Source organism: Brienomyrus brachyistius, chromosome 17 (genome assembly GCF_023856365.1).
Source record: "Brienomyrus brachyistius isolate T26 chromosome 17, BBRACH_0.4, whole genome shotgun sequence".
Taxonomy (NCBI): domain Eukaryota; kingdom Metazoa; phylum Chordata; class Actinopteri; order Osteoglossiformes; family Mormyridae; genus Brienomyrus; species Brienomyrus brachyistius.
Genome location: NC_064549.1, coordinates 2,211,061 through 2,225,918, shown reverse-complemented (window position 1 = coordinate 2,225,918; position 14,858 = coordinate 2,211,061). Strand labels below are relative to the sequence as shown.

Here is a 14,858-nt window from a genome sequence, read left to right as displayed (position 1 = left end):
TTTTCCAGCGGAGACACTGGACCGGCAGGGAGAACAATGAGCGGGAACAGCCCCAGCTGCCACGGAGCGCCGCCCTGCAGGCCGGGACAGGCATTTGGGGCCATGACCGCCGAGGCCTTTCGTGGGACCTGGCCCAGCCAGTAAGGCTGCGTCAGCTTTGAGGCGCTGGGGGAAGGTTCTGCCGGGAAAGGGGACGCGAGTTCAGCGCCGCTTACGAATTACACAACGTTCCCACCCATCGCCCCCGGGGCTCCCAGAAATGCCGTGCAGTATGTAGGGGCCTAGTGTGGGAGCAGGAATTCATAGCCCTGTTTATCGGGGGGGGGGGGGGGGGAAAGGAAAGTGAGGAAAAAGAAGAGAGCATGGCCAGAGAGTGAGGGAGAACAAACGAGAGCAAGCCCCTCACCCCCAGCACTGAGCTGTCTTACAACCCCCCCTTCAGAATCACCCATGCCACAAGACTGCCATTCAGCCAGGGGGGCCGAACGAAGAATCCACATCCTGGCTTGACCCCCTCGCCCAATCCACTAGACAGACAATGAGTGTGGTTGGGGGGGTCAGAGTACGGCAGGACTGCCAATGAGGCATACAGTCAGATGTATGACAGTCGGCCCTAAGAGTGACCCCTAACTGAAAGCCAGCTTCCTGTTTATGTTCTGGCACGTCGTCCCACCCAGGGGGACAGGGGCTGGGGCTGGCACACAGGGGGTGGACAGTGTGCTTTTATTAAAGGGGGGGGCAGGCTCAGTGCTGACCATATGCTCTGTGTTTGGAAACTAGAGGATATCTTGTCTAATTCAGTATTTCTTAAACTGGTCCACAGAGACCCCAAATAGTTCTATGTTTTTGCTCCCTCCCAGCTCCCAGTAGGGCAGTAAGAGGTCAAACTTAGGACCTACACTCATATGTGTGACAAGGGAGCAAAAATGTAGAATGTCTGGCAGAGAACTGGAAGGGAGCTGGAAGAGAGCAATGTGGCCCATCTGTGGCTCCCTGAGGACTGGTTTGTGGGACTGCTTTAATTTCACTGCACAACAAAAAAGGCAGAGACCTGACTGGGGTCTGTCCTCAGCTAAGCCGCTGGCCAGCAGTGGTAGGGGAGTATGCGGTAGGGGAATTGGGGGGGCTGGGCAGCGGGGTCATAGAGAAAAGGGACAAGCGTGCCCATCCCCACAGTGCAGAGAGAAACACTCAAAAAATGGCAAGACACTGCTGCCAGAGAAAAGGTTATCCTGAAGAACACGTGCCGTCAGTCAGGACACGTGTGCCACGTCTTTCTGAGCGGAGTGTTTGCTTTCTGGGAGCAGTCATGTCGTAACTCGGCAATAACGGGGGTGGGGTAGGGGGCAAAGGTACCGACCACGAACCTGCGAAAGTCACTGCATTAAGAACTGGGAATCCTCTTAGGTACAGGGACTAGGCGATGCACAGTCATTTTTCATTACATATTTTGTTGCAAAATACACCGGTTTTGACTAAATATCAGAAGGCCAAACTGTTATGACAGAAAAAGGGAAAAAAAAAAATCACCTGCCCCCTCCCACTCCCAGTCCCAAAAACGACCCCCTTCCTCTCAAAGCCACCAACACACCGACAAATCAGCAGCCACTGTGCACAGACTCCACCTCCACCACCATGCCAATCTCACCACCCCCACCCCACAACACAGAGCAGCTCACTTCCACTGACCCCTCCCCCAACACCCCCATGAATGAGCTCTGGTCACATGTCCCCATGAGGAAGTAGAATTCCCAACCCTAAAACAAAGACCCTTCTCCCTCCTGCCCCATTACCACTGGAAATACCCTAAGGCATCAGGCAAGAACACAACACCAACCGGTCCCACCCCACCCCCCCACCCGCAACTACAAACTGCCCAGTGTGCCCAGAGGGACGTGTTCAGCAGCTACGACGTAAACCAGACTGGAAACACAAACCGAAAGCAGACGGGATAGTGCTTAAAGACAGACCTATAACCTGCAGGTGGGCTGCTCCCCAACAGGGCCACAGAAAGCCAAGCCCAAGCCAGGACAGCCCCCTGCAATCCAGAGGAGGTTCTGCTGGAGATGAATCACATACGACATTCTGACTGACCGTTCCAGGGTGAGTACCTGCCCTCTGACGGAATCCCACCACCATGACCCAGAGCGGCACCACGAGGCACGAGGCAGGTGCGAAAACGTCAGCGGCGCAAATCTGGACTGAGCCCAGCACTGCATACCTCTGATGCAGAGTCTGAGCATCTTTTTACTAACCCCCCCCCCCCCCCCCCCACACACACGCATGCGCACAGGGCGTGACACAGTACAACACAGAGCACACATGCAGCATTTAATATTCATGAGTGTGAGAACACACCCATGCATACAGTGACACATGCAGACACGTGCAGCTTGTGTCAAACTAAAGCCACACAACTTAATATGCACTCAGATCTACAAGTCACATGGGTGTGTGTGTGTGTGTGTGTGTGTTTGTGAGATGCATCAGCAGGCCTGCTGTAACTGCATGACTGACCCCCCCCCCCTTTTTAATCACATGGCCGGGCCGCCCGATTTGTTCTGGACAGGTGGCCTGGATGTCACCGGCGGACGTGGCCCACGCCTGCGTCCACAATGACGCTACACATGATTATGCAAATGTAGGGATCACCGCCCCACTTTCCCAGGAGGGGGAGCTGGCGACGGGGGCGGGGCCATTGTTCCCTAGTCATGTGGAAAAAAACAAGCTTGTGGTGGGAGCCCCCCCACCCTGCAACTGGGGGGCTCAGGATGTTGCAACCTTCAAGGTCGAAGGCTGCCGGCATGAAGGGCTCGTACATAGCAGCGGGCCGGTGCGGAGTGGCACAAGAGCGCACCGAAAACCCCCCCACCTTCCAATAGGCTCGGTATCGCCGCCCTGGCCTGTTGGCCTGGCAGCACACCCCAGTGTCACATGGTATGAGGGAGCAGTGACCCAAAACAAAGGGCAGGTGTCGGTGTGTCTGTGCGTGTGGCTCTGTTCCGTCGCCTTGTCATGTCAACTGGGCACATTGGCCTTGTTGACTCCCAGCGAAGGGCTTGTTATCACAGCTGCTGGTGGGGGGGAGGGGGGTGCTGATTACCCGTGCTACCAGCTAGAGCTGCCTACACCCCCAGAGGTGTCATCAGCACCAACACCCCCGAGCCATGACATGTCAGTAAGCGTCCCATCTTTGCTGCAGTAAATGTCCGCATATACATTTTTGCCCTAAACTGTCCTTTTCAGAATGTTCTGTTTGTGTACTGGGCACTTTTATAATCTGTTTAAACTCTGCTTACCTGTCTGCTCTGCCTCCACACTCCCTCTTACTTTCAGTACATGTTTGTCTGCCTGCCCTTTACACATGTCAGTGCTGTCAGCAGTAGAATCACTCCCTGGTATCAGTAACGTTAATCTTAACTGCTTCCAGGTCACCAGTACGACCCGCCCAGTAGTCAGGCCATGCCAGCCTGAGGGGTCTACAGCTCGGCAGATGGGTGGAGACGGCACCCGCTCCGCATCTTCCCACACGGATGTTCCCAAACACACCCCCGTACATCATAGAGGTCGAAGGTTGCAGACGGTATCGAGTCAGTAAGTCGGAGGGGGTATTCCCCAGCTCACGGATGCTGTAAAGTCATCCGATTACACTGGCAGGACACACTGTGCTCAGAGTCTGCTACCCGGGGAGGGAGAGCGTTAGCAAGAGAACAAGCTCCTCCCCCTCCTCCCAGTCTCTCTCTCTCTCTCTAGTGAGCATTTACATGGAGGGACCATGTTCTCCCAGCACCAGGTCCTAGTTTACGCACTATCAGCACTTTCTGCTACAAAACACCTCCTGGGCCCAGGGAGTAAATGTCCCTTAACGACACTAAGAGCTGCCATTCCGCCACGAGAGGGCACTTCTCCTTACATGGCGCCCTGCTACATCACACATCTAGTAGTAAAACAAAGACGGAACCAACATCTCGGCTCTGAATAATCACTGGGCGGTTCAACACCATGCATTAAGTGACAATCTATTACTCTGACAGTGGGTGGGGAGGTGAGGGAGGAGGGCTGTTGCCAGGCAACGCACCCTAAAATAGGTGCAAAGACAGAAGGAAATGTCAGGACTTTACCACCGAAAACGGAGACGATGCAGCAACAACTCTGGACACCCGGGAGAGTGAAAGCCAGGAAAGAGAGAGATAGGAAAAACAGGAATGCAACAATAAGCCCTTCTTAATACGTGGGCTCCTGGGCCAGCATTAGCATAGGCTAACAGCGGCAAAGAAAGCATTGACTGGATCTAATGGAGGCGGGGCCCCGGCGGGCCTTAGTGTCAGAGGAGGCGGGGCCCCGGCGGGCCTTAGTGTCAGAGGAGGCGGGGCCCCAACGGGCCTTAGTGTCAGAGGAGGCGGGGCCCCAACGGGCCTTAGTGTCAGAGGAGGCGGGGCCCCAGCGGGCCTTAGTGTCAGAGGAGGCGGGGCCCCAGCGGGCCTTAGTGTCAGATGAGGCGGGGCCCCAGCGGGCCTTAGTGTCAGAGGAGGCGGGGCCCCAGCGGGCCTTAGTGTCAGATGAGGCGGGGCCCCAGCGGGCCTTAGTGTCAGATGAGGCGGGGCCCCAGCGGGCCTTAGTGTCAGATGAGGCGGGGCCCCAGCGGGCCTTAGTGTCAGAGGAGGCGGGGCCCCAGCGGGCCTTAGTGTCAGAGGAGGCGGGGCCCCAGCAGGCCTTAGTGTCAGAGGAGGAGGCACCCAAAATGGGCATCATGCTCTGTGAACCCTGGAGTCCCCTCATGAAACCCCTGTATTTAACGACATGGAATATCCCAAGGAGAAATGGTGTCTCCACCCCCGTGGGCTGCCTACAGCTGACTGGGGCCCCTGGGACAGAGCCTTGCTTTGGCGGTCCCCAGGGCTAGAGCCCGGGGCCCGCGGAAGCCCCAAGAACAAGGGTGGCTCTGTTTGCTGGGACGCCATAAAACAATGTTTGTTTGTGTGGACAGCTGTGTGGCAGCAAGCTCAGGAGCGAGAGAGGGAGAACGAGAGAGGGAGAACGAGAGAGAGAGAACGAGAGAAAGAGCTGGGGAAGGGGCGGCCCAAGGAGGACAAAAGCGAGTGGGGGCTGGGGGTGAGGGGGGGCAGTAAAATGGTCGCGTACAACAGGATGAGTTACGGCTGCACGAAACAGGAATGGACAACATAGTTTGCAGCCCCAGACGTCCTGCTGCACATCGCCAGCTGCACTGGGGCTCCGGCTGCATCTGCATGGCCAACAGGTGGAGCAATGCCCATGCTGGCTGAGGCCGCAAACACAGGAAGCATGGAGGGGGACCTAGCTTCCAAAATCAAAATAAATTGCAGAAATTCAGCCGATTAGCTACCAGGGAACTAGTCTTGCTTGGTGGATTACCAGGTAATTATTTTACACACCTATAACACCATGGGATGAACAGTGTGCATTTTTTTTAACTGGAAGTTTTAATGAACAATCCAGGCTTAGTATGCTGTATGAAACCATTAACTACTATACCACCTACTGTCCAGAAGCTGGAACTACATATAGCACGATTCTGTCAGTGCTTAATGTCCATGGTCTCACATGTCACAGGGGTCCGGTTTTCCCCCTACCCATAAAGAGAGTGGGAGAGGGGAAGATATGCCCCCCCCCAACCCCGCCAACCTCTGGTGCTGAACAGAAACACTGTTCTCCAAATTTCAAATAAATTTACACACGGAGATGAGGCTCCGCTCCCACCACGAGAGAGGGGCGGGGGGGCGAGCAGAGAAAAGGTCTCTCATGAGCATCCCGCAATGCCCAGCCACAGCTCCAGCCCCCCTAGTTCCCTCGTTGCTGTGGCTGAGGGAGGGGCTTATGCTGGAAACGTGTTCACTGCGGCAGGGACCTAGATGGGCTGAGGCGCACACACAGACACACATGCACGAGACGTCATGAAGAGGGATCCCGGCTGCCCAATCCAGGATAATCTGCCACCAAGACGAGGGGGCGTGTCCTGCCCACACTGCTGCGATAACCAAGACGAGGGGGCGTGTCCTGCCAACACTGCTGCGATAACCAAGACGAGGGGGCGTGTCCTGCCAACACTGCTGCGATAACCAAGACGAGGGGGCGTGTCCTGCCAACACTGCCATGATAACCAAGACGAGGGGGCGTGTCCTGCCAACAATGCTGCGATAACCAAGACGAGGGGGCGTGTCCTGCCTACACTGCTGCGATAACCAAGACGAGGGGGCGTGTCCTGCCTACACTGCCATGATAACCAAGAGGAGGGGGCGTGTCAGGCCTAAGCTGTCGTAACTACGAAGAGGGGGGTGTGTCCTGCCTACACTGTCGCGATAACCAAGACGAGGGGGCGTGTCAGGCCTAAGCCGTCGTAACTACGAAGAGGGGGGCGTGTCCTGCCTAAGCTGCAGTAACTGCGAAGAGGGGGGCGTGTCCTGCCTAAGCTGCAGTAACTGCGAAGAGGGGGGTGTGTCCTGCCTAAGCTGCAGTAACTGCGAAGAGGGGGGTGTGTCCTGCGTATGCCGCCGCGGCTGTGAGAAGGGGGGTGTGTTCCACCTAAGTCGCTGTGGCTGCAAGGAGGGGGCCATGTCCCACCTAAGCTGCTGTAACTGCGTTGAGGGGGACGTGCCCCTGCCTACGCCACAACGACTGCGGGGGGGTGTGGTCCAGCCTACACCACTTGGTCTGCTGTTGCTTCCAATCTTTCAGGCAGGGCTACGGGACACTGGGTACGTCACATGGGAGACCGGGACAGCTGACAGACTCAAGTTGCCAAAATAGGCGCGAAGCGAGATCTCTGGTTACACAGCAACAAATGGCGCTGAGAGAAGCGTGCGTGTGCTTGCCTGGGGCGCCCCGCAGATGGCAGCGCAGAGCCCAGAAGCGGGTGGCAGGTGGCGAGAGTGACCCAGTGTGCGGTCCAGCCCTCCACCCCACAGGGCACATTCCTACCTGTGTGTACTCCCTCTCGATGGCAGCCTTCTTCTGACTGTAGGTCCTGCAAGAGAGAGACAGAAGACAATAAGGTTCAGGTTACGGGATACAGGAAAACAAATGCTCAGTACTTAAGGTTCAGCAGCGACAGGCTAATTATTCAGTGACGCATTCCGTCTGGCCCTTTATGCCTGTCCTGAACGCCGCACAGAAGGGGAGCGAGTCACTACAAAAAAATCTGTTACGTCATTGTTTTTGTCTTGTGAACTCATGTACTCGATGTTCTGATCAGGAGAACACATGTACGGAACCATGAAAAGAGCATAGAGGCAGGGAAGGGAAGGCCCATCCTGCAAAAAACCCAACACCACTGGAGGACGAGAGACCGGGGGTGGGGCTAGTCTACAAAATGTTGTTGTGACCTGAAATGAGGCCACGAACAGGCATAAGACCCTCTGGGCAGAGCTGAAGAATACACAGATGTACATGCAGAGGAAGTGGGCGGCAAAATGACACCGGGCATTCCACCCAAGAGCCTCTTCTCTGCTGATTGGAGGACAGAGAGCACACCCACTACCACCTGGGGACCCCCCCCTCTAGAGGGAGACAGAGAACAGAGAGAGGGATAGAGATATGGGGGGAGTAAAAGAAAGAGAGAGTAAGGGAGACAGACTTAGGGGGAGAGAGAGAGAGAGAGAGAGGGAGGTACAGGGATTTTCCCCTGGTGCCTGAACAGGTATCAACAAGCCTGGATACAGAAATAAATACCACTTAGCTGTGCCTCAAGGCTACGCAAAAAAGATGGAAAAACACTCAGGATGTACACGACACCCACGAGATGCACTGCTGTTCTGTTCCAGCAAGCCAAGTCACGCAGTTTAAAGCAGAGAGGTGCCTGGCCGGGCTGCATTAGGGCAAACGAGCACTGTCCCCGATATCACTTTCTTACCGGTCCAAGCCCTGCTTCCTCAAATGGGGAGCTGTCATAGTGACATAGCTACAGCTGGCACATGGGACAGGGTCAGGGGCCAACTCATGTGGGCTCCATCAGGCACATGAACACATGGAACAGCCCACTCTCCGGAGCTCTACAAACTTTTGTGGTGAGAGGAAAAAAGTCAAATATTCATTTATTTCTTTTGGGTGAACTTTAAAACCCCAGCGACTATGTATGAGAACTTTTCAGAAGAATGATGCCAAACAATGACCTACAAGAACAACAACAATGTTTGTTCACGACAGAGTGAGAGTGAGAGTGAGAGAGAGAGATGACGACTACGGCAGGAAACCGAAACAGTTTCCCTCAGACAGACACAAACACCGGAGCTGAGACGTAAATGAGGGGCTTGCGGGTCCTCGAGCAGGAAACCTGCCATTTGGGACATCATAGCAACGTGCATCACGGCTACTTGTTATTCTGGTGAGTGAATTTCTCAGCAAATCCTGAAACTGTGCATGCAGTGGGTGGGACGTGACCACGGTGACAGACAGCAGGGCTGCGACCAGCCGGACCATGGAGGCGGATTAATGAAGAGGCCAGAGTGAAGGCAGGCAGGTGACTCACCAGGTGACACGAGATGGTTCTTACTGGAATGACATATAAACATGACATTATTCAGATTTCCCCACCACAAAAAATAAAGGAGCTGTCCATGGCAGCATGTGCCATCACGTGACATCCAGACGTCAGGCCGATCGCCCATAGGGGGCGTGCCCGAGCAGCTCCGTGCCGGGGTGGCAGACAGCGTCACGCCACGCAGCTCTTTGTGAACACGCCGTCACCGCCACTGCCACAGTAACGCTGTCCTGGCGCCGCTGCAAGATTAAATTGCTCAGTCCCAGTTTTCCCAAGCGAGATACTGGACACGTCACCTGTTGCACCAAAGCGAAGGACGACCGTCTCTATGTGCCCGACGCAATGGTGGCTGTCACAAGGCCACATTTCCATTTCCTCTGCCAAGTCGAGGCTTAGTGGACACGGCAAAGATTTTCAGAAACCTCCAGGCTCCTGCATCGGAATGATGGTGATCCACATCCGTTCCCGATTTCTGATCTGACCATCTGACTTTCTCAAATGCTGCCCTCTTGGGGGAAAAAAAAATAAAAAATACGAAGACTGGACGGATGCTTCGAGGTGCATTGTGGGAAAAGGCGGCGCCGCTGAAGCTCACTGGACCCACCCGTGACCATTCCTAGCACAGCTTGTCCCAGAGAGGCCGGAACACACAACACCATCCGTACAATCAACACTGATCCTTAAGTGATGGGGGGGTTTCGCTCCCCTGAGCCCCGAGGTCAAGTGGGGCTTAAAAGGTGTGGGGGGCTTCGCTCTCAGCCGGAGCACGCTGCGGGGGTGTGTACATGCAGCTGCAGCACGCGGGGGGCCTGATCACATTCAAAGACAAAGGGGACCCCACCCAGGAACGAACGCTTCGGTCCCTCACTCTCCTCCCTTTCTGTCTCTCCTCCCTTTGATCTCTGCAGACCCCCCTTCCATCCTCTGACCACTACACTCCTGTCAACAATGGCTGCTTTTCCAGTCCAGGGGATGTTGGATCTTCGTGGCCGGGACCGTCCCCCCTCCGGTCCAAAGTGAATGTCAGCGCTGCAGCCGGCCTTCAAGAGTGTAATTAAATGATCCGAGATCCGGTTACGCTCATCGTGAATCCCAGCGGCCTCTGTGTGACTCGTCAGCATTTCTGTGGGATTCTCACAAAGGAGCCCCGCTAACTATTGCCCGCTAAGTATGAGTTAAATTGTTGTTTTAACTGAAAGCCAAGAGAATGCCGAGCGATGCAGATTTTTTTTAAGGACGACAGGCGAGTCCGTTCACTTTTTCTGTCACCATAAGATAGTATCTGTGAGCCTCAGGGAGCGAAGCAGACCCCAAGTACAGCGCACTCCGGCAAAACAGGAAACCCAAAAGCCGTCGTGACACGGAACCAGGAGGTGCGGACGAAGCTGAACCACACAGCCGTGCGCTTTATTGTCCCAAACAGGAAAGACTCACGGTCAGCTGACCCGCTCAAAATAAGCAGCCCTGGGCAGGAGCAGACGGGTCGGGCCACCACGGGGTGGGGGGGTCCAGTCACAAAATAAAAAGGTGCACAGAAGCAACCGGGCTCCATGCACAGCTCTAGGAGGATGACATCAGCACCTCGACAGCACACCCTGAGGTGTCAGTGAGGCATCTCCCCCAGGAAAAGCCCCTTTTTCAGGCAATCTGACTAAAACACCACAGCAGCAGGAAGTGGCTGAGAGGAGCTCACACCTGTCCCTAGTGACCTCTGCATAATCAAAGGCACAACCTCTTATAAGCGATGAACGTTAATCACTGCCTCACCTGCTGGCCAAACTGGCTACCAGCTCCTTGTTTCTGCAGCAGTCTCAGCCAACTGAGCATGTAAACAGCCAGATGCGTAGACTCTCGACATCCTTCACCCGGCCCACCCCTTCTGTCATGTGTTTGGTGAGGTCACACCCGGCCGGCCACCCCAACCGCGACTCGTGCACGCCAATGCGGCAGGAACGCCGGGCGCCACCTGCTGCCAGTGGCACCCGGAGACCTGGCCCTTGGCTGACCTGCGCTCGGCCAAATGTGCCTTTCCCACTTTAATGAGCGTGAGGGATTAATTAGGGTTAATGAGAGCTGATCTGCTTTGCGGATTACGATTTCAGATATTCAGGGTCTGGAGGGCGAGCCAAACTGAAAGGCTCCACGCGGCCTCGTGGAGGAAAACGGCGGCACTAGACTGAGCCAAGAGGCGCGAGACACTGGACGGAGGGCAAACATGAACGCGGTGTTAAAGCGCTGAAAGATGGACTCGGCCACTGCCAGAGGACACGCCCCCTATGGGCGGTCGGCGGGACATGAGGGTGTCGCATGCTGCCCCTCTGCTCTGTCAGATGTGGCTCTGATGGACTCTCAAACACCCCCATACACCCTGCACTTCACAGGGAGCCATTAAATCAGATCTTCAGCACATATTAAGCACCACCTTCTCTGGAACACCACATGGGGGGGGGTTGCCCCCAGAGGAGAGAGGAAATGAAAGTAGAAAGCGGAGGTGTTGGGCCCCTGGCTCTGTGACGCCCATGTTTGTGTTGGGCCGGTTACCTCATGTCCTCCAGAAGGTCACATTCACTCTGGTGTTTGATGTGCAGCCGGGTCAGCTGCTCCACATGCGTGTTCTTCAGCTCCTGAGTCACCTTTACCTGTGGGAAGGGGGGGCGAGATTATAAGGCTGAAGATCTGCAGTCACGGACACGGCCCCAACGTGGCAGAGTTCACTAGGGGCGTATTTTACAACCTAACGCACGCTCACACGTTACTGGGAAGTGATGTCAGCTCCCATTTCCATCCTCTGGCTTTGATAATAACTCCGCCCCGGACACACCCTTTCCACCAGCTGATAAACCATAGGCTGCTGATTTTATCCACTGAAAATGGGAAGCCCAGTGGGAAATGGGGGGGGTGGGGAGGAAGTCCAGGGTCCATGACCATGGCCTGTTTCCTGAACCCTCATGTGATGGCAGGGCGGCGGGGAGAGAGATGGACAGATAGACTACCAGGAATACAGGTCGCTGATAGGGTGCTAAGATCAGGAGTCCAGCCAATCTGAGGCCTCCGCCTACTCCTTTCTTCCTGCCCCATCCTCATCGCCCAACAAATCACAGTACTCAGCATTTTCCCAACATCAGCATGTCTCCTGGCTACTCCGACTGCCGTCCCCGGGTCCCTACTCTGACTGCACTGTTGCTTTAAAGGTATTTTATACTCTCGTTTCACGAGACAGGAGGAAATCCATCAGAGAGCCGCGAAACTGCACAGCGGAGGGGCTGATGTTACACCGCAGCAGGATTGGGTTCGGCGCGGCCGCTCCGTGCACCTGTGACCCTGTGCTGAGCCTGGGTCACCACAAGCATTCAAAGAGATACTAAACATGACTTTCCATACAAGATCAGTTGGATGGAGGAGAACAAGCCATCGAGTGCCACCAGCGACCCTGCCAGCTGCAGCACGGGGGTCTCACAGAGAGCTGCGCCATAAATATTTAATGCAGACCCTCTGCCAGGTATCCAAAATAACTAAACATGGTTCACGAGCAGCCAACGTGGGAAAAGCTCTAGTGACATTATAATCATGATTGCATAAGTCAGGAATTCGATCAGGGGTAGAAAGCTGACAGGTCAAATGGAAAATAGGTTCCAAAAGCTTCATGGACATAAACACACGGACATAGCAATCATTAATGATTAAGGTTCTGTTGTGCTGTGTTTTTAATAATAATATGCCTGCGTACTCCATCCAATGTCCGGACAGCACCGGCCAGCCCAGAAGCGGCAGACAGGTACAGCCATGTTGGTAGATTAATCAATGAGACAATACGAGGCGATGAGAGCGGCGTGGAGCAACGGAGCCATTAAAGGCGTTTAACCCCTCAATTAAAGGGCCGATCGGTAACCCAAAGTGACAGGGGCCGCATCCTCGCCCCCCGGGCGCGATCACCCACCGTCTTCTCGTTTATACAACATCAATGCACGCACACATGTCACCATTTAGGAGTCGCTGATCGAAGCAAACATCCCCAAGCTTTGTGAAAGCGTCCGGAATAAAGCCCCTTACTCCAGCGGTGTGTAGACACATGATGAGTGGTGATGGGGGAGTTAACGGGACACGGCTCGGTACTGGGCCGGGAAAAGAGGCGCCCCTTCTCTGCCCCTCGCTCCTTCTCTCCCTGTTTAATGTGTTTATTCTGGTTACTCTCCTGTTACCACGTCTCAGAAGCCTCTTTGATCTCGTCATGTTTCCTTCCTCGGCTGTTACATTGTTTGCCCGTGACCCTCCAATCGGCTTCCCCCAGCAGCCCGCACTCGGCACCGCGACCCCTGGAGAAAAGGGGGCCCGAGACCACAAGGTGTCAGGGGGGGTGGAGGGACACCAGAGACCCGGCGTGTGGAAGTCCGTCAGCCGGCTTGTATAGCACTACGGCGGGGCTTGCGGTTCACGACGACGACGACTAGTCTGGGGGTGGAGCGGGGGGGACTAGTCGTGGAGCTAACCAAGCAGCCACCCGCAATCGCGAAATAATCGCCCGCGGTAACAAAAAAGGCACGCGACGCTCGAGATCGGCTCGTGGGAGACAGCAGAGAAACGCCTCGCGGATCGCTCCGCGCGCAGACTGAGGTCCGGTCCGGTCCGGTTCGGTCCGGGGAGGGGGGCAGGAAGGAAAGCTTACCTTTCTCGGCGGGGGCTGCATGTTGGAGCACTGACATGAATGGTAATAAATCCCGTTAAAAAAAAGACAGCGAAGAGCGGAGGAAGCCGCGGGGGTGTCCCCCGAAGCGGGAGCGGAGAGCTAGGCGAAGACGAGCAGTTATGCCGAAGTCCGAGCTCACTCAGGCGGCCATGACTCTCCGACTCCGGGCAGACTCCGACTAACACTGCGGCGGAAAGAAAATAAGAGACGGGGCTGCAAGCGGGAGCCCAGCGGCTTTCCGGCGAGCGACGGCCCGATGGCGACGCGCTGCGGCGGCCCCTCGGACGCTCCGCGGGAATTTGCTGTAAGACGGGAGCGCAGCGCCCCCTGCGGGCCGTCCAGGTCCGGCTCACGGCGCCAGGGGGGAGGATGGGGGGCTGCGTGTCCAGAATCGCACAGCAACAAGGAACTGCAACCGATAGAGGGAGGAATCGATGGCGAACGGCATTGGCAGTCGATCCCAAACACACCGATTGCTCTTGTTATGCACGCTTACGGTCATGATAGAGAACAGAAACAACGCAAAGATAAATCCGCATGTATTCATTAAAAAAATGCATTCAAACGTGACCTATGTCAGGTATTATGGAACAGCCTTTAGTTAGACAAAATTAATCCATTTATCCAATTTTCAACTACTTATCTTGGTCACAGGGGACCCAGAGCATATCCCAGGCATTAAACGGCAAGCAGCAGTACATGTAAACTGCACACGCACAGCAGAGATAGGATTTGAACCCAAATAGTAGAAAGAAATGTGTATAAAATGTAAGGTGTAAATCTTATGCGAAATAATTAATTCCTCTGTGGGACATTTAAGTCATTTAAGTAAAGGAGTATTTACACTGCAAATTGAGTTTTGGGTCTTTGCAATACATTTGTTCAGAATTTCATTTACATGCCGTGCCTGTGTCCTTGTGGGGTATCCTTCAGGAACCGGAGCCCAAAAACATGTTGAGGTTGAGGAGTTACCAAATTTCCCACAGGTGTGCAAATGTGGGTGAATGGTGTGAGTTTGCCCAGCGATGGGTTGGCATCCCATCCTGGGTTGTTCCCTGCCCTGCGTCTGTAGCCTCTGGAATAGACTTCGGGGCCCCGCGACCCTGAATAGGGTAAGCTACTACTGAAAATGGATGGACCCTACTGAAGTCAAGCATAATAACATCATCCTGACACACTCAGTTCTTAGTGAAGAGAAATAATACACATTAAGAAATCCACATTAAGGTAGCATTCTAAGGTGTGCTGTTGATCTCACTTACTTCCTGTGGGTTACTCTGTTGATCCCCATAAGGCATCCGATTGGTCTCTCTCAGATGGCCTTGTCTCCTACTCCCAGATACCCTACTGTAACTGTACTACAAACATGCAAGGAATTGTGGGTAAGACAACATAGGTATTTCCAGACCCGAAGGCAAGCCCAAGGACATGGGGGCTTGTGCATTCAACCAGCGGGTCACCTGAGACGCAGAAGACAGGATACAGAGAGTCTGGATGTGTAATCATTAATGGCAAATGTTCGCTTGTGGGTAAGACATTAAAAGCACACATTTCTCCTCCCTGCTCAGTGCCAAAACACCCACAGAAGGAACAAGATCCCTGGCCTCCCTGACACTTGGTTCCTCTTACCTGGTTATTAAGGATATTGTGGTGAGTTGA

General features: G+C 54.7%; 2 protein-coding genes across 5 annotated transcripts in view; one reads left to right on the top strand and one right to left on the bottom strand.

Moving 5' to 3' along the window:
* Positions 1–13,464, bottom strand: part of LOC125711399 (F-BAR and double SH3 domains protein 2-like) — a 31,235-nt gene extending 17,771 nt beyond the window's left edge. The window contains exons 1-3 of the mRNA XM_048980242.1: positions 13,179–13,464; positions 11,057–11,154; positions 6,958–7,003 (exon numbers count right to left, since the gene is read on the bottom strand). Of these exons, the coding sequence (XP_048836199.1) occupies positions 6,958–7,003; positions 11,057–11,154; positions 13,179–13,199 (165 nt within the window). The 5' untranslated portion in view covers positions 13,200–13,464. The remainder of the gene's footprint in view (positions 1–6,957; positions 7,004–11,056; positions 11,155–13,178) is intronic.
* LOC125711401 (P2Y purinoceptor 2-like) overlaps positions 11,150–14,858 on the top strand; it is a 7,589-nt gene continuing 3,880 nt past the window's right edge. Inside the window, exons 1-2 of one of the 4 annotated variants that reach the window (XM_048980251.1) lie at positions 11,150–12,014; positions 14,768–14,849. The gene's annotated coding sequence lies outside the window, so the exon portion shown is untranslated. Of the gene's footprint in view, positions 12,015–13,370; positions 13,542–13,624; positions 14,850–14,858 lie in introns of those variants that run through there. The other 3 variants (XM_048980250.1, XM_048980249.1, XR_007383008.1) reach the window with 3 other exon arrangements.